This window comes from Impatiens glandulifera, chromosome 1 (genome assembly GCF_907164915.1).
Source record: "Impatiens glandulifera chromosome 1, dImpGla2.1, whole genome shotgun sequence".
Lineage (NCBI taxonomy): Eukaryota > Viridiplantae > Streptophyta > Magnoliopsida > Ericales > Balsaminaceae > Impatiens > Impatiens glandulifera.
In genome coordinates, this window is record NC_061862.1 from 66,948,461 (window position 1) to 66,970,024 (window position 21,564).

Sequence of the window (21,564 nt, forward strand, 5' to 3'; positions counted from 1 at the left end):
TAATGATATTTAGCCTTTGTTGGATTGTGTGTTATTTAAACATATTCTTTGTTTTGAAATTTATTTATTTTATAAAAACAAATTATTAAATTATTTAAGTCAAAATGAAGTATTTAATAAATGATTAATACTCTTTGTTTTAATTATTGATTGAATGATGAGAAGGAAAAACTTAATTATTGATGGAATAATATAATTGAACTAAATTCTAATGAATTACGGTACACTGATCAATCTAATACACATATAATTGTGTCATATATATATATATATATATTTATTTATTTATTTTCAACTTTTATTACTATATATTACAATAATAGATGGCGTCACATTTTAAAATATTAATATTTATATTTTAGTGTTTGTCAATTTCATTTTTAAATCCAACTGTATATCAAATCTGCAACTGCTAATATAAATTATGAATTAACATTATATATTAAAAAACTCAATCAAAAATATTAAATCAATATTGTTTTTTTTTTATTATAAATAATTTGAGAGTGTAATATTTCTAACTCATAAACATGTAGAACATGGTTATTATAATTTACATTAATATTTTGTTATTTTTTTATCCAAATTTATTCTCCAACGTATTTCATTAGTTGTCTTATTGAAAGAAATATCTAATAGCAGGAAACATATTACATTTACACTTACATCGGTCAAACTCAAGATTCAATACTTAAATATCATACAACATATTCATTTAAATTCCAAGGTTGACTACATTAATATTTACATGTTTTAGTGTTAATAAAAAAAAGTCAAATTTGTGATTCTTAATAATATAAACAACCTCTATTTAAAAACTCTATTTAAAAGGTAACTGATATTGACTCATTTTTATATTTGTATGAACAACTGTGAGTAATTCGTACGCGTGATATTCTTAGGTGAGTCGACATAAGAATCATCTTAGTCCAGTCAAGAGCACTTGATTCTCCTTATCGCAATGTACAGGTGATTCATAACTTAAAGTTGGTACGAATTTGAAAAAAAATAAACAGAGTGAACTTAATTTTTTTTTTATTTTTAATCATTACACCATTCTTTTTAAGGAATTGCCCTTATTTGAGAATTAAAAAAAAAATAATAAATTAAATTGAAAAATATTAAAAATTTAGGAAGACCTGTCACATCTTTACCGTAAAAAATAATAATAAATTAGCTGAAACCCAATTGAGCCCTAACATAAATCAGCCTCATGTGTGTGATGAATTTAGACATTCTTATGATACGAGAAAATATGTTTTGATGAATGACATTCTATATCGAATATATGGGTACTATTTAACAGCTAGGATCCTTTGTGATCGAATTACCCATGTGCATTCTCACCGGGAGGGGTAAAATTGAATTATTATTTTTAATCATTACATCCTTTGTGAGGGACATTGAGAGCACGTAAGTGATTCAATCATAGAGAACCTTCGAAACGATTTGCCTCACTATTTAAGGACATAAGATTGTTTTAATATGTAATTTCATGGATCTAGAGCTATAATTTTGGGATTAAGAGGAGAAGAAAGTGCAATCCTACTTTTATATAGCGGTGTGAATTTTTTTTTTTTCATTATCTTTCATATAAGGTTTCTCTTTAACAAAAATTTTGAAGATGATAAGTTTTTTTCTTTTTTGGCTATCTATTGTTTTTTTAACTTGGGAGGATGACTCTTTTTTATTTTTATAATTCATATATTTTAGTTGGTGCTGTATTTGGTTCGATTCGGCATCTTGTTTAGTTATATTAGATTTTTCATCTCGAATTTTTATAATTCAAATAATATTTCAAGCGATTGTTGAGTTGTTTGCTGCACATACACTCTCATTGTCTTGTTGATCATTTCTTGAGTTCGTGTTCGTCTCATTCTTAGCAACTAATAAGACAAAGCTATCGGATTTGAAGTTGTTTTTTTGTTTTTTTTAATAAGGGGTCGGTTCTTTCAGTTGGAAACCCTCTTAGATGTATCCTCCCATTATTTTTATGAGTTTCTCATTTGTTTGACCATATATAGATTGTCATTTGATAAAACATTTTTCAACGTTATTTAACATTTATCGGTAAAATACAATTTTTACTGTCGTTCATAATAGTTGTAGAGATTCTTCTGAGCCATTATAGATATTTGGAATCGCTTAGAGTAATAACATGACCATTTGATATTTGATTTGTTTATTTTTTATTTTATTAACACTATTTTATAATTTAACTTTTGATATGTAATTTTTGGTTAAAGAATTAAGAATTTAAAAATTAAAAATAAAAATACATCAACTATGCTCTTAGAAAGGGAAAGTACTACGGCTAATGGTCATGTGTGTACATGTACGATAATAAGACCCAATTTCATGATAAATAAATATCAATTTCTTTTTTATAAATGTAAAAAATTAATATATTTTTAAATACTTTATTGATGAATCTCAATATAAATCAATATCTTTACAAGTTTCATATCTTATTCAACAATTAATCAAAATATTTCTATTTTATTTTTTATTATAATTTTTTTATATAGAAATATTTAACCTAAATAATTCACATTTTCATTCCATAAGAATTTAAATTTACAATTTCTTTACTAATCTCTCAAATCAACTTAAGACACACATATTTTTTTAATATCCTTATTTAAGTTAATTTATAAGAATGATTAAAAATTCTAAAATTATAAAACATTATTAATTAATATACATAAAAGTGAATTTGTAATTTAACATCTTAAATAAAAAAAAAAGCTTTTGTTTTGTTTGTTTTTCAAACAATAATTATGAATAAATATATTATAAAATTAATTTTATGTTTCTGACAATGATTTAATAAATAATATAATCCCAAAAAACATCACTTCCAACAAAAACAACCTATATTTTCTATCAAATTAACAAATAAAAAATATCAAGTACCAAATATTAACAAAATCAAAAAGTCATATATGATGATAAAATATAAGTTTTCAAATATACCGAATAATAATAGTTCATACATATTAAAACGACTTTTACGATTTTAACAAACAAGTTATATTTTGTAATAAATTAGAAAAGTGTATAGACAAATGCGAAAAAATTAGTTCAACACTATTGAAAGCATAAGGGGATGTTATGAAATAAAGTTGCCAAACAAACCCTAGAGCTAATACAGTATATGAGATGGAGACATATATTATAAAAGGAATAATTAATTTACATATATATAGTAATAATTATCGATCCATCGATCGGGGTGGGACAAATTAATGATCAAGATTCCATCTTATCCCTTTCTGCCTCGTCTTCTTCCAAATTCAAATTCAAATCCCCATCACATGATCATCATATATACATACATATATATATATATATATTGGAGGGAAATTTTTGAGATTTAAAATCTCCAATTAAATTATTAGGAAGAAGAACATGGGAAGGAGATTGACCTAAGTTATTTTTGAAATAATAATGTGATTTAAATATATATATATATATATATATATATATATTTAATGTGAAAATTTTATTTGGAATGTATGGATATTGTTAGGTTAATTACTCATAAATATTTATTGTTTTGTAAAGGTAAAAAAAATATAACATTTATATTTTGATTTTTTAATTGATTATTTGAATTAAATACTAAAATTCAAATTAATTAGTTAAAAGTTCATTATTTATAATTTTGTATTAGAAATCTTCGTACTCAAATTTGACCATACATGCAGTGACATCATGACATGACAGATCATTTGATTAATTAGTTATGAGTAACATTTAATTAATTATAATTATTTTCACAATGTCAACACTTAGGGCTGGTGTGATCTTGGATACAATATTTATTTATTTATTTATTCATCTTGGAAAAGGCATTTGTTCATAACATCCCACTTCCAAGTTTTAATAGGAAACAAATTATTTGAAACCATTAATTTTGATTAAATTCTCCATATATTAGCCTTATGAGCTGAAATGTTATAGTTTTGGGTATAATTTATACATTGTTTACATTTTCAGGGGCTTAAATATATGAAATTTGAGTTTCTGACAAAAGAAATTTTTAAATGAGGAAGTTAAAATAATTATCCAATAACTGGGGATCATATCTAAAGTCAATTGGTTTAGTTGATTTTCTTTAATAATTAAGGAAGTCTATTTGTTTAGTAATTAATACTTAATCATTTTTATTCTACTCCCATAATCTCTTTTTATTAATTGATCCTACTAGCTAGGATCATAAAGGTAGTTGTTAGCTAGGCCACATGTTGATCCCTATATTTTTTTTACAACCTACTATTATAATCATGTTAATTTTAACAATAATTTTATTTGTATTTGACAAAACAAAATATACATTATTGAACTTTTTTAATATAAAATGTGTAACAAATTATGCATAATATATTTTATGCAGATCACACATTTTAGCTTAGAAGATAGTTTCTTCTCCTAGAAACCTCACAATTGAAAGGGTAATTGTAAATTAAAAGGTACCATTAAAGGTATAGATGATCATATACTAATATTTTTATATATACTCTATTAATAATGTCCTGATTTGAGTTGAATTTGTTAGGTGGCAAATTTTGTTCGTCTGGTTAATTGATTGATTAAGTATGTTTATTGATTATGTACTTAACTCGCGGAGATCACACTCTAAAAGTGAATCAGAACCAGCGTACTCAAACAACAACATTCAAATAAAAAAAATTCTTATTTAAATGATCATATGTCTTAAATTTAATTTTTCCTATAATGAGATTAATATATGTTATAATTAATGTGTATCATTCATCAAGCTCTTCAGTTCATCCTCTTTCATTGGAAGAGGAAGGGGAAAGAGAAGAGAAATGACAAGGGGAAGAGAAAGACAACCTATTGAAACATCACGTTGGTATGAAAGTAAAAATCCTAATTGGGATAATTAAGATTTTATACAATTTGTAATCTTTGTTTATAATTTATGTTTCTTGTATGTTTGACTAATCAGATTCTTTAGGATCGTTTGATTGTCATCTTTTAATCATAGCTAGTGTTTATCTAGCTCTAATTCTTGACCTTCTCACTTTTGAAATTTTAATAAAATGGTTTTAACCATTTAAAAAAATACATTAAATCCCTAAATACCCTTCACCCTAGGGATATCCAAATAGATGACATATATACATCCCATTCACAAATTATTTGAATGGGCAATTTAGAAAATTGTTTTCCCATAATGAATCATTGCCAGTATGTAATGAATGGGGTACAAATTTAATGAATTTATGCTCTTCTCAATTTAATTCATGACAAAAAAAGTAAAATAATAAAGCAGGTCATTAAGATATCTACTTCTAGTATAACAAACATGGAAAACTTAGAACCGTGCAAGATTCATTCATGGAAAATCCACTATTATAACTTATTTAAGAGGAATAATGGGTCGGCAAAACCCAAAGTCATGGGTTATCATTGAAGACCACTTTTATATATGGGTCATTATTTGGGAACAATGATATTATTTTTAAACATTGTTTTTTTAATATACATGTCAAATGGATTCAATATTTGTTATTTAGCCATTCCCTTAACATTTTATTTGGATTCATTTGAAAATAAATCATTATGAAACTATTAAGATCAATGGTAAAAATGTTCCATTTTATCATTTTATAATACGGTTTTTCTTAAGATAGACCACAAAAAAAAAAATCGAAACAGTCACAGTAATATTAGTTTTGAACAATAGTAAACAGAATTAAATATATTTATTATTTATATTTTATAAAAAAAATTATATTTATTTATAATAATATATTATATATATTTAGGGTACAAATTAATCGAACCGAATAATATAAAAAAATTAATATTCAAGCTCAAAAAATATGAAAACTATTCGAATTCAATATTTAAAAATTCAATAAAATTTGACTCAAATTCGAATTATTACAACTTTTAATATCGAAAAATAGCTCAAAATATTCGGTATGAAGATATATAAGGCATATTATAATAAAAAAAAATGTATAAATACTATATAAAAGTTCGTAAACTAATTCCGCTTGACATGTTCGAATTCGATAATTCAGTTCAAGGGGTTATTTTGCAGTCTTGGTAGTGACTTTGTTCCACTTATAATTATTATTACTTTATTATAGTTTAGATTGTATTGTTTAATTTAAATATATATTAAAAACAATTGAAAAAAATATTCCATATAATTTATTAAAACTCCTAAGAAATCGTTTTGTAAAGTTGAGGGTGCTAAAAAATACATGGTTTTCAATATTTATTTATTTATTAAAATTACATTTTCCTGGCTATTAAGTTATTAATTAAATTGTTAATCATAAAAAACACTCCCCATTCACCTGTGTCATCTTTTTATTTAAAATTATGCAATAATACAAGGGTAGACACTTCATAACAAGGGACTGTAAGAAGAGGTGAAAGCAACATACACAACAAATATTCATCCTCTTTATATTTTAAGAAATGATATTATTTAGAAAGATACAGTACCTAATTTAGCGACAATAATTTGAACTTCCTGCCCAATCGACATCAGAATAGGTTAAGGTCGAGCGATGACTACACGATTGCATAAATTGACACACTCTATTGACAACGAATGTCACTTCTTGACAAGTGATGGCATTAACAATGCTTCTTTTATACAAAAGAGAATCAACAAGAAGAGATGTGATTATGACACAAATAGAGTATGAAAATGGTTTAGTTGAGTCATATCCACAAGTTTATATTAGATCGACACTGAAACAAACCATCATCGGTGTGAGCAGTTTCGACTACAAGAAATAGTGAAATTGACCTAAGCATTTGAGTAGGGGTATATAGCACTTAATTGTGATATGATGCTCAATTTCTTGTAAGAATATTATCTTCAATAAAAACAAGCATATAAACTAAATATATATGTTCATATTAAAAGATGCATACTATTGTGTTATTTCAACTTTGAATTCAATCATACCAACACAACTAGCTCTTTTAAGCCTATATATAATCTAGTCAGCTAGCTAAACATTTCAACTTACTCAATACCTGATTGTTGTTGATGAATTACTCTGGCAACAAGTTGAGCTTTGTAACGATCAATTGAACCGTCAACTTTCTTCGTCACTTTGAAAACCCATTTAACATCCTACAATATTATACCCAATCAAGCGACAAACTACTAAGTTAAAATCTATCAAATGAGTAAATGGAAAGCATTACCTCAAATGGAGATTTATGATATAGATCCAGAGTAGAGAGCCTATTAATCAGATCTGGAGATGTATTAAATGCACCATCTATGTGCCAATAAGGTGATTCAGATTCATATGCTATGCCTTATTTTTCATCAAACAAGACCTAAAATTACTACCGCAAACATCTTAATAACAAGAAGTAATGCATAACAAAACAACTCCAACAAAATCAATCTTACCACAATGGGATAATAGATCTCTATTAAACCCATAAAAACAAATTAGTATCTTAATGTAAATCAAAATTCATGAGTAAAAAAACCATAGGCGAAGCAGTTGCACATATCTATGATTTATAACAAAATATGATTCCAGGACACAACACTACATCAAATTATGTCAGCTTGCACCAAAAATAAAAGAACAAGATAATAAAAAGACAACTTCTTGGTTATATGAGTAAATGTAGAAGATGAGATGTGCCTTTGATTCCTATCAAGAGTCAAAAATGGCTCCACTTGATGAGTAAGCTTCAAAGTAAACGATATTTCCCAAAAGGTTGTTATATCATAAATTTAGCCTTCTTTCTCTGTTTCAGGCCCAGAACTGGTGGTGATAATATTAGATTCATTTGTTGCAGAAGGCATGCAAGAGGATTCACACGCAACAATAGTAGAACAGCTTGAGACAACCTCAGAATAGAAAGACCAATTTGAATCTGTCTCGTCAATGGCCTTTTGACCAAATGGGTTTTGCTCAATATATTTCTGAACATCTTCAGCTTCTGCGACATTTTCCAAATAAACTCGAAGATCACCTTTAGGACCTATATTGATAGTTGTTGAATCATACACAAATGGTTAGACATATGGAAACTAAGGCATATCAAATCATCAACTAAAATACCTTTGTTAATTATTTTTATATTATAAAATAATAAATACAAAGGATATTTTAGTCATTTATTCATGAAAAGTAATTGAAACATAACTCACCTAGCGAATTATCATCAGTATCGCTGAACTTGTATGATTTGGGGAAAACCGCAGAATGCAGCTAGATAACATTGTACAAAAATAAATTAGACATGTCAGAATATATAAAAAAAAAAAAAAAAAATTGTAATGGAAAAAAGGTGGAAACATACAGGATTAAGCAAAGACTTGTAGGGAGTATCATCCAACAATAAAGTGTTTGTAGCATTGTACTCTCCCTTCTTCCAGGGTAGGCGAGGGTCATCATTCTCCCATATTTTCTTCAGTTCCTTAAAAACCAACCCCTTTTGCGTGTTTTCAATTGTCTTGAAATTTGTTATAGTGCATTGAGATATATCCTGGAAAGTCCATACAAAGAAGATAAGGCAGTTTTTAATGAAGTTGAAACAAATCAAACTCTAATATCTAACTAGTAAGTAATTTAAAAAAAAAAACACACACATTAAAACATGCAGAAAACGCAAACAATCACATCATCCAAAAAAAATTAGTACAACCAAGAAAATAAGATGATCTCAGATATTATATTAAGACCAAAAAGAAAAGAAAATAAGATAAAATACAAACAAAGAAGCCCTCATCCTCAATTTGTCCCTAAAAAAATACAACCAAATGAAAATCATAATCAAGAAAAACTAGTAAGGAATTAAGGAACAGTAGCTGGGATACAAGCTGTAGGGCCTTGATTATTGCGTGGGTTATTTGAGATTAATCCCAAAACACATTCTCCAATCAACAATCTAATCATCAATAACATCATTCAAATCATCAACAAATAAACCAACATACCCTCACTTTTTTTAAATATTTGTCCATCAAATATTATACCTCTAATGTCTTTAATAACTTGATTTTTTATAACCTAAAATACTCTAATTATTTTAGACCACTTGGATGATCCAAATACCCTTGATCAAACAAGGCCTAGGTTATAATAAATTGCATGATATTTTGAAATACTTGTGCCAAAGCATATGCTAGAACGTGAGTTTTAAATTCATATTTGCAAATTATAGAAAGATACAGGGAAAACAAGTAATTCAGGGTGCTTACCCAACAAAGTACGAGTTTGCTTCTCCGATTTCCCAACAAATAGTCAACCACTCCATCTATGATTCTCCTGCTCAAATCAATGTAAGTCATACAATAAGTGATTGCTAAAGAGCATAACAAGCAAGGACAATGCAGGGAAAAAAACAGTTACAAGAACTCTCAGGTCTCAAAATGTTAAAAAAAATGATCAACAAATAGAACCGTGAAATGTTTCCCTATGTGGGATTAAATGGAAACTTGAGAAAGTATAGAGGTTATTTTGCAGAGGAAGAGTGTACTTGGTTCTTGAAGACCAAATGCCCACATGAAATCGCTCAAAGCAGAACTCCAGAAAATTGTAACAGAACGGTCTCTTGAAAACTGGAAAAGAAAAAGAAGCAATAAGTGTCCAAATTCAAAAGTTCATAATACACAGAAAGATAACATTATTGCTTTAAGAAATAGCTTTCAAATAATCAAAGTAAAGCCTCACTTGCCCGTCCAAAGAAGTAAGCATCATGCTTACGATCCTTTGGTGCAGGAAAAATTATGTCAGCCAACAACCCATTTATGTCTAGGATCAGCAGCTTTTTCCTTGAATTAGTGGCTAGTGGTCTTTCTGGAAAAGGAGGCAAACCATCCAAAGGTTTGCTCAAGATTTGAACTGAAGAAGGCATGTTATTAACTGTTTCACTTTGTGAGAAACAATTTTCCAGTGCCTGTCCCTGTTCAATCTCTAAACATTCATCATCCTTAACAAATTCTGTCTTACAATCACTGCTTCCCAGTTCATAAGACCTTTCATCAGACTTTACTTCACTCTTATCCTCATTCTGTTTGCTGGAAGCGTCATCAATTTTATTCAAATCAGATTGAACACTTTCACTACAAATGGGCTGTCTACAAGAAAGTTCAGATTCACCAGCAGGTAACGAGTCAAGAATTTTATGGTCATGAAAATCAACAGCTACGTCCGACTCCACATTTTCAGCATTTTTCAAGGAAGGCATTGCCATACATCTTTCATGGTAACTTGGTGCTATTCCTCTGGACGAATAACTTGGGGCTCTTCCTCTGGACGAATAACTCGGGGCTCTTCCTCTAGTTGGATAACTTGGGGCTCTTCCTCTAGTCGGATAACTTGGGGATCTTCCTCTAGTCGGATAACTTGGGGATCTTCCTCTAGTCGGATAACTTGGGGCTCTTCCTCTAGTTGAATATTGAGGGTTCCAATGTCCACCACTTCTACCTCTAAAACTTTCATATCTATCACTAAAATTTCTTCCTTGTCTGTAATTTTCATAGTTCAACCCCGGCCTGTGGTGTCCATCTGACCGGTTAGTATCTTCAACTCTATAGCTTCCATATCTAATTCCTTGCTGATTTCTTTCATCCCGCCAGCTCATATCTTCGGCTCTATGATTCCCATATCTTTCATGCCTGTTCGGATCTTCAGGTCTGTGAGTTCCATATGTTTGCTGTCTATTATGCCAATCATCTGACCAATTAGCATTACTCCCATATCTTCCATGTCTATTGTGTTCATTTGGCCAAGTTGCATTTTCTCCTCTATAATTTCCATGTGTTCCTTGACTGTTAAATCTATCATGTCGGCTAGAATCAAAAGGCCTAGAGTGTTCATTTGACCAGCCAGTGTTTGACACATAGCCATCTCTGTACAAAGTTCCTGGCTGCGAATTGGAGTTTCCACGACCGCTGTATTTTGACCACCTTTCATGTGGAATATCATTATAATTGGGCATCATTGGCCTTCCATTATACTGTCCATTGTTAAGGAACTGACTAGAGGGTCTCGTAGCTGAACTTGTCTCTCTTAAATAATTTACTGATGGGTTTTCATTGTAATCAGATCTTCTAAATCTCTTCTCTTCTCGTTCCTGATTATCCTGGTCTGGATTTGATGTTGAAACCATATCCCTTTTCCTGGGTTCACGGTCAACTGAACTAACTCCCATGACCCCTTCCTGCACATTGTTGTCCATCCTAAGAGTTCCACTTCATTAAAGTCAGAGGCTTCTTAGCTATTTCTCTATCAGTCTCTACAAGAAAAAAAGGAATTTGATTATTATTGTAATCTATTCACATAACAGTAGTAATAGAAGATGAGTACTAAAAAGTAGATCTTAAAAAAAAAAATACATAATTTTTCAAAGAGATAGATGCCAAGGAGAAGAGTAACTTTGTTTCAGGACTAAGGAAGCAAGAAATTTCTGAAATTCCATATCCATACCATAAGAGGGTAAAGAATAATTCCAAAGTCAATACTTGATTTTAATTTCCTTCTTTGTACAGACATAAGGGTTTCTTAAAATAGACCCAATTCTCTCCATCAATACAGAAAAAGCTCTTAAATTTTCGTTCTACTTCGGTTAACATTCAAAACCATCCCAGCAGGGATGCTTTAGAAACGAATCAGGCAAATTACTAATGCATCTAAGAAAACTAATGGTTAAAATCGGGCAAATCCATAATAAGCATTCAAATCCAAAAGCAATTGAAGACGGGATCTAATCTGAAGAGTAAATTTGAAAGAACCTGGAGCAGTAAGACGCGAATTACTCCGACTGGGTGTATAAATCTACAGAAAAAGAAGTGAGATAGAGAAAATAGAGAATTAATCAACGAAATTGAAGCGCGGAAAGAGTTAAGATGAGGAATTTACAGAGATAGGAAATGAAAATGTCAACGATTGAGCGGAGAAATTGAATCGGAACAGGGCTTCGGACGCCCGCCGTATCAACTCACTTCAAACAAAGGGAAGAAGAAATAAAACCTTGACAACTGTGGCGCCTCTATTTCGATATCAAGTGTCTTTTATGTACTTTCTTTTTTATTATTGTACTTTATTATTTCCAAATAATAATATAAAAAATATACTTTTTGCTTATTTATTTAAAGTTGGCAAAATATATTTAATATTTTTTAATTATGTATGGTCAATTTATTCTGGATTTTTGTAATCATATTGAATTTGATTTTTTTTTAATTATTGATTAATTTTTTTTAAGAATTAAGATTTAAAAAGTTGTCTAAATAAATCAAAATTTGTAAAAATCTATTCATATTCTACTATTCTAGGCTTATACCTGTGAGAATAAGTTTAATGAATAAACTTAACTAGTAAAATAAATTTGATAATATAGAGCAACAATAATGATAAGTTAAGAGTTTATAAAGACTTTTTCGTGAAGATTTATTTGAATAAAAAATTATTATTTAAAAAAGAATAATTGTTGTTGAATTATTTCAAATCACATAGAGTTATTTTAATAACCTATATAGAAAATAATAATAATAATAATAATAATAATTTTTTGTAATAATTTAAAAAAAGTGAGGATATTTTTTGTAAAAAAAATATTAAAAAATTATTATTATATAATAATAAAATAATAATTTAAAAGGTAAGATATTTTAATTAATAAATTAAATATTATAATAATAAAAAAAATAGTTGAATAATATTTGATTATTTAATGTACCAGACTTAAAACTGTTATTTCAGCACCCTCAATGATTCTAATGTTACCGTTGGAGTTTTTTAAATAATCTTAACAAATATCTTTTATTAACCCTCATTAATTATATCACTTAATTAATTAATTAAAATAAAAAATAAAATTTTAAATTATCGTTATATATCAATATCTTTAATTTCTTTAAAATCACTGCCACCAATCATGTAATTCACATCTTATTTAAAAACAACTCACTTACCAATAAAACTTAAGAATATCTTTTTTGGGATTGGAGTTGGCTCTAGGCTTGTTCTTGTTATTTAAAAAACTAAAAGAAAACAAAATTATGGGCTATGATTTTAGTAGATAATTTTTATTTTTTTTTAATAAAAACACTCATATAATATTGATATATATAAATAACATGAAAATTAATAATTAATAGAATGTATTTTAGTATTTTGATTAATAAATTAAATATTTAATAAATAAAAAAGATAATGAAATAATGTTTGATTTGATTGAATTATTGAAATAACTCAAACCAATCAAGGTTTTATAAAATAGAGAAATGATTAAAAAAATAAATTTAAAAAATAAATAAAAATAATAATGATATAACTAAAAGATAAAAAAGATTTATCTCTTATTCCATTGTCACATTTAAGTGACATGCATCTCTTCTCTCATTCCTCCTTTTATCGTGACTTTAACAAATATTTGTTCACTTATCATTAATTATTTTAATCAATTAATTAATCAAATCATAAAATACTTTTTAATCATTCATTGTATTAGATTTAATTAAAAAAATATATATTCATCAAGTTCATAGATTTTACAATCTAACAAAAATTTATGAATGAAATATACTTATCAAAACAAATATACATTAAAATGTTGTTTAAAAAGTGTTAAATATTAACATTTCCTCTTACAAAATCAAATAACATTATATGGTTAATTATCGTTCAATAGTTTTTTTACATGAGTCTTTTCATAGTTAATACATTAAATTTTTATAACAAAATATTTCAACCTAATATTTTATTTGATTCCACAAGATTCTAACGTTGGAAATGATGCAAACTGGCTGAGATTTTAACCATGTTATATTTTAATCTTGTATAATTTTTTATCAAATTTTAACATTCAATCTCAGGGAGGAGTCATCTGCTCCTAATTTAACATGAAGATTCACAAGGGGAGGGGTAATATCTTAAATAAATAAATAAATAAAATTTATTTACGATATTACCCTCTTTTGTGAGACGGAACAAGGGAATACGATTAAATTGGAACAAAAGATCTCAAGTTCAATCTGAATGAAATAGTGGTTCAAAAAAATAGTCTCTAAAAAATATTGTTGAAAAGTCTATTCTAAAAATATAATAATTGAGGAAAAATTAAACCTTACGAAAATACTTGAAATAACATGGATTTTTCACAAATCAATTTAGAATTTGTTTGATTTTGATTTTTTTTTTTTAGAATTGTAAACTTTTTAACTAAAATCTTATTTGATAAAAAAAAATAAGTTAGTTGAGATTTTTATAGGATTAATTATTAAAATATTTTTTTACATTTAAAATTTATAAAAATAAAGTATTTATATTTTGATATTTCAATTAATAGTAATCTAAGAAAGAGATATTTAATTTTTTTTAGAAATAACCTAAAACCAATATCAAACTAATTCTAAAAAATTCATAATCACGTTTATTTGTAAATAATATTTTGATTAATTCAAAGATTGACAAGCATCAATCAAACAAGAAAACAGTGTTATTAGTTGATTCTTTTCTGAAAATATATATGAGTATTAAATTCCAATTTGTATAATTTGGTATTTATTTTATAATTATGTTTATTTTAATTATTAAAAACTAATTATTATCGAATTAAAAAAATATATTATAGATATCAATTTTATAACTATTTTTTTTTACAAAAATAAATTATATTTTAATTAATTATTTGTGCGCAAATGAGTCCTATACTCTCACTCACACCCAAAAAAAATTGAAATTATTAAAATAAAATAAAAATTTTCATTCCCTGTGAGGGGGGCTAATGAGCACGGAGAGCATTTTGGCATAAAAGAATATATATGAAACCACCCCACACTCATTATTTATTCCAAAGAATCAAAAAAAATACATGAAAGGACATTTTTTACTCAATTATTATTTTTTTTTAAATCAAAGTAAAATAATGTGGAGTTGTTTATAAATATAATTTAGCCAAAATATCACAATATTATATTACTTTTAAAAGCAACTTTCTCTATAACAAATTTTAATATTTTTTTTAACGCTAGCTTATTCTTTTAATGTTTTTCTTATTCATTCTCAGAGGGTGCTTGGTTCAAATAAATGAATGGGAATAGGATTGGGATTAATAGATGTGTGGAATGGGAATGGGTATAATTGATAGAAGTGTAGTGTTTAGTTAAAAGTTTTAATCATTCTCATTCCCATTAATAATGTTTGGATTTATAAAAAAAAAAGTTATAAATATAATTTTGTTATTAAAATTATAATTAATTTTAATTTTAATTTTATTTTATTAAATCAAAAATATAAAATATTATTATTTTTATAACATAATTGTTTAAAATATATAAAATATTTAAGTGAAATAATTTAATAAAATATAAATATTTAATATTTTTTCATATTAATTATATTTTTTCAAAATAAAAATAAAAATACTTATAACAAAAAAATGTTAAATGTTTTAATTTTTTACTAATTATAAATAAATAATTATCTATTAAATACAAATAATATAAGACAAAGTCTTTCAAATATTATATATTATATATTTTAAATTAAATATAATATTTTATTTAATAATATATTATAACATGGTAAAATTTTTTTAATAATAATTTTTATTAAAATATTTCATATTTAATTTTTTTATATTTTTTATATAAAAATTTTATTTTATTTTTAGTTTTATATTTTTATATTTTAATTAATTTATTTTAATTTTATTATTAATACATAATATTTAAAATTAATTATATTATTATTAGTTATTGTAATTATTATTAAAATTTTATTTAAAATAATTCTTTAATATTATTTAAATAATTGAAATTATTTATTCATAAATAAATAAAAATTTATTATTATGTTAATTATAAAATAACTTATAATATAATTATAAAATATATATGATATAATAATTATAATTATAATTATGAGAGAGAAAATATGAGAGTGGAGATAATGGGAGAGAAAGTTTATCGCTCCAGAATGGGATTCATTCCTCCAAATTTAGAGAGGATTGGATGATTCCTGAGTATCCGGGAATCAAATCAATATCCTGTAATCAAAATCACCAACCAAACATCTCATTTCATTCCCTTTCCCATTCTTGAGTACAAAACCACGTACCAAGCATGTCCTCAATTCTCTTTTTCTATTTTTTACTTTACTTTTTTTATATATTTTTTTTTAATTATCAAAAATATGCTATTTTAGTTTCAACTAATAAATTAAAATTAATTTTTATTTTTTATTTATATATTTATTAATTAAATATTAATATTGTTTTTCTCTCTTTTTTTCATTAATTAAATCATTTAAATTATCTTATTTTTACTTTTTCTTTATATTAATTTTTTTTTTATCTTACTTAATTTTTTTTATCAGTTTTTATTTCTTAGTTCTTAAATTCATATTTGTAAGGAAATTTTAACAATTTATTTTTAAATTTTGTATTTTATTGTAATAATTTTTATTCATGTAGAAAATGGTTCTAGCTATATTACTCTTTTATTGTTTAATGAATAAATTATTATTATTATTTAATTTTTGATTATTTATTTATTTATTTTTGTGTTTGAATAATTTTTATTGTTAAAATGATAGATCATTGTTATATACAACTATTGAGACCAAATAATTTTAAAATAATTAATAATTAATATTAATATAAGAAAAAAACATAAAAAAATATAAAATTAAAATAATTAAAATGAATGATTATATATAAAATTAAAATAATTAATAATAAATACTCACATAAGAATAATTAAAAAATTATGGAAAAAAAATATAAAGATCATTCATTAATGAAAAAGAAGGAACATAAATATATTAATATTTAATAAATAAATATATAAATTAAAAACTAACTATGATTTAGTAAAAAGGTTAAAAAGATAAAAATATAAAGTTTATTAATAAATATATATATATATATATATTAATATTTAATTAATAAATATATAAATTAAAAACTAACCATAATTTACTAAAAAAAAAAACTAACTAATTTTAAAAAGTACTTAGGTTGTAAATGACTTTATTTTAGTACGTACCTTAGACTAGCTACGAACTAGTTATACAATTACATATGAGTTTTTTTTATTTAAATTTATAAATCTTTTCATCTTATTTAATTTATTATTTTTAAAAATATAATATAATTTTATAAATGTTTAATTATAATTTTTTTTAATTAACACAAAATATTAAAAACTATTAAAATAGAAAAAGTAATTTATTAACATTTTTTTAAAAATAATCAGATTTTGCAAAATTCTTCACAATTTTCATATTCCAAATTTCCTCCTACAATTATTTCTCGTAAAAGGATATTGCTATAAATTAAAGATACTATCATCGGTCGTAGGGACAGATCCAGAAAAATATTTAGGGTGGGCTGAAAAAACAAAACTAAAACAAAACCTTGAAATTGACTTTATAAAATAAAAATATATAATAAATTTAAGATAATTAAATTTAAAATTGTTCATACTAATAACTAATATAACATTTTGTCACATAAAACTTAAACTTTTATAATACTTGAAGTTATACTTCATGTGAAAGAATTGTTGAAATACGACATTTACTATAACATAAAAATAATATATATATATATATATATATATATATATATATTTATAACTAATAAATATAAAAAATTATGAAATAAAAAATAATTTTATTTGTCTCAAATATACATCGTTTTTATAATTATAAAAATAGTCATCTCTTCATTATCCACCTAAACCCTCAACCTACTTCAAATAATAACTTTATAATAACATCGTGTATATGAAAAATTAAATTATTTCCATAATTTTCTTTAAATTTATTTTAATTTAATAAAAAAAACATTTCAAATTATAACTTTATATTTTTTTCAAATAACTCTTCAAAATTTTAACTTGATTTTTATTAAGAATTTAAATATAAATATTAAATTTAATAAGTATATATATATATATAAATGAGAAAATTAAATAAAACGAACAAAAGTTTAAAAAATAGTAAATGATAGGTCGTCATTTGGTGGCTAATTAGTTGTATTGGTTGTCTTCTTCACCTAGTTTCTCTCTCTAATATGTGTAACCCTGGGGCAACCATAAACGAACAAAAGAGGTGTGAAAATGAGACTAACAGCTAATTACCAGCAGTTATTGACCACTATTGTGCTCCTGTCAACAAAACTCGGTGTATATATATATAAAAAAAATAGAATGAGCTTAGGGTGAGCTTAAGCCCACCTTAGCCCTAAACTACATATCTTAGGTTCGGTCGGATGTTGTTGTAATCCACAATGGAAATAAATGGCTTCAATATTCTAATTGAGTCCCATCAAAAATAATTTTTAAATATTTCATAAGTATTTTAGATCCTTACAAACATACCTGAATCATTTGTTATTTTTCTAATATAACACTTTTCTTTTAACTTCTCAACAAATATCACATTCTCTCTAAATTCATGAATAAATATAATTACACATTTTTTTTCTATAAATTTATAAATTATTTAATTTTATAGATAAATTAACATTAAACATACTAAATTAAATAATTTAAATAAATATACATTATATAAATTTAAAATAAAGTTGTATAAATAAAATTAATTTACAAAGATAAAATATATATATATATATATTGTATAATATTTATGTAATGTATTTTATTTTAATTTATAATAAATATCTAAAATTTTTAATTGATTAGTTAGAAATTATAAATTTAATTTTAATTATATATATTATATTTATAAAACTAAATAAAGATAAAAATAAATAATTTAAATAAATAAACTTTATATAAACATTAGAATAAAATGTATAAAAATAAATATTTTGGTGACTAATAAATGAAATGTCTCATTTGTGATTAAATGCACAGTTTGAACATTTCTTAACCTAGTTTATATTTTTGATGGGTTCTTAATTTATAATCTATTCGGTTTAATATTTTCTTAAAAAAAAATTTTATAGTTAGGTTTGTAATGGGTAGAAGAATATGGTCGATTTTTCTGCCGGGTTGTAAAACTACATCAAAATAATGCCAACTTAAATGGCGTAACATTAAAAAATTAGAGAATTAAGTCACATTTTTAGCGGTTATTTTTCGGGTAGACTCAAGACTACCCTCAACCTTGATGTACCAAATGCGAGAAATAAATTTCTCGTAATTGAGCACCAAATGCGAGAAATACCAAATGCGAGAAATACATTTCTCGTAATTGAGCACCAAATGCGAGAAATACCAAATGCGAGAAATAAATTTCTCGTAATTGAGCGATAAAACAGACGTGCGAGGGGTATTACAGACTTTTTTTTTTTTAATTAGACCTCTGGCCATTTCATCAAATTTCCTATCCAATATTTATATATTTAAATATAATGACTAATTTAAACAAAAATTAATAGGTTACAACAAAATTTGGGGATACAAAAGCTTATGTTTGAGTTATCGGGCTTAAGAAAGAGGCAGATTGTTTTGTTGGGCTACATAATAAAATCTTGGGCCTACTTGTTTCTATGGGCTCAAGATTAATTGAAAAATAAATAAAACCTTTCAGATTTTAAAATGGAAACAATGGGATCATACTACTTTTTTATTTTAAAAAAATATATTTTAAAAATATATTAGTTATATAATATTATTACTATTCATGATTACTTTATATGTTTTAAAATAAAATTAATCTAAAAAATAAAAATAAAAAATTATCTTAAAACATAATATGATTATAAAATCAATTACATGAAATATATTATTTTTTTTAATTTGTGAATTCATTTTAATAATATGAATTAAAATAATATGAGTAACAGTGGATGAAATTTGAGAAAGAGAATGATGTGTCAGTACATTACTGATTGAAAAAAGATAAAAGTTGAGAGAGAGAAATTTTATTATCTTTTTTGACTAATCAAATTGGTCACATCATTTCCTCTTCATTCCCTTTCTCAAATTATCTCTCTTAATCATTTCTCTACATTGAAATTATCATACAAATTTAACCTAATAAGACTATCACATAAAAATAAGTTGTTTCTTCTAAAAACACATCAATAATATTATTACAAAAAATCTCAAATAACTCAACACCAAATAATTTTTATTTTATTTTTATAAAATTATAATTTAAAATATAAAAAACATTATAATAATTTAACTAATTAAAAAATAATTAATAAAAAGATAAAAAGAAAGGTAAATATTGAATTGTTTTGACAGCACTAGCAAGTGTCAGAAATGCAGATGTAGTCTGAATTTACGTCCTCTGCTATTTAGTAAATAGGTACGACTCAGGACAGGTTAGTGTTGACCTATTCAACTCTCTATTTAAAGGTTTGTTTAATATTCAATTATTTCAAACATTATTAAAATTATTAATCATTTTGATTATAAGATGACATTATGAGTTTTGTGGTATCTTAACATTAACTTTAAGGCCTTGTTTGAAGAAAAATGTGTTTTTGGGTTTTATTCAAAAAAAAATTTGTTTGATAAAAAGTAGGAAAAAAATTTGTTTTTATAATTTGAATACTAATTTGCTCTTTGACTCTAAAGAATAGGGTGTAGGTGAGAGAATGATAGCTTAGAGAAGATAAAATTAGAGAATAATTTTAATATTTAAATAATAAAATAATTTGATTTAATAATTAATAATATATTTAAGTTTTAAGATAAAAATTAGATTTTATCTTCAGGACTTTGAGCTTTCATCAAGTAGGCCTAAATTTCATTTAATATAATTTTATTAAATGAATATTGACAAGTGACATCTTATGAATCAAGTTTGTTATTTGACCCTTCTCATCAAAGTTATTAAAATTTAAATAAAATTATATTTTAGTAATTAAATTAAATAAAAAATACAAATAACCTACTATTTTATAATATTAAATAAAATTTCATAAAACAAATACTAAATAAGTTTTTATATGGAATTTTATTTTAATAAGGATTTTATTTATTTTAATTAAATTTTAAAATTATATATTAATAAAAACTTATAAAATTTAATATAATTATATAATTTATTTTAAAATATATTATTTTTTACTTTAAATAATTTTTTAATATTTAAAATTAAGTTAATATATATATATATATATTAATTATTAAATATTATTATAAATATAAATAATAAAAAATAAATATATTAAACCGTTTGTATAATCTAAATCAAACATACTCAATGTTTTTTTTAGAATAAAATTAAATAAACGGAATCAAATTAAATGAATATAATATGATAAATGATTGAGAAATAAAATTTTGAGAAGAAATTTTAAAAGGAATTGAAAAAATAACAAATTTTATATCTCTTCTCCCTCCACATTTAATCATTTTTTAGTGATCGGTGATTACTACTTCATTTTTTTTCTCAAATTTTCTCTCCTATCAAACCTCATATAATATATCTTTTTTTTTTAAGTAATGTTTTATTTTTATTTTTTATGTGTTATTTTAATATTATGTTTTCTCCTTGTGTTTAAACGATTTTTTCCATATCTAATATATATAGCTTTTTCAAAAATATACCATATTAATACATTAAAAAATACTGAATTAGTTCATATTAAAAGGTT

The 21,564-nt window shown here is 24.4% G+C and overlaps 1 protein-coding gene across 1 annotated transcript; it reads right to left on the reverse strand.

Moving 5' to 3' along the window:
- Positions 1-7,403: 7,403 nt before the first annotated feature.
- Positions 7,404-11,962, reverse strand: LOC124918769. The gene is made up of 7 exons (XM_047458813.1): positions 11,768-11,962; positions 9,705-11,271; positions 9,511-9,592; positions 9,233-9,299; positions 8,332-8,517; positions 8,180-8,240; positions 7,404-8,010 (listed from the first exon to the last, which is right to left on the reverse strand). Exons 2-7 carry the CDS (start codon positions 11,212-11,214, stop codon positions 7,760-7,762), a joined length of 2,157 nt encoding a protein of 718 aa, XP_047314769.1. The 5' UTR covers positions 11,215-11,271; positions 11,768-11,962; the 3' UTR covers positions 7,404-7,759.
- Positions 11,963-21,564: the final 9,602 nt, after the last annotated feature.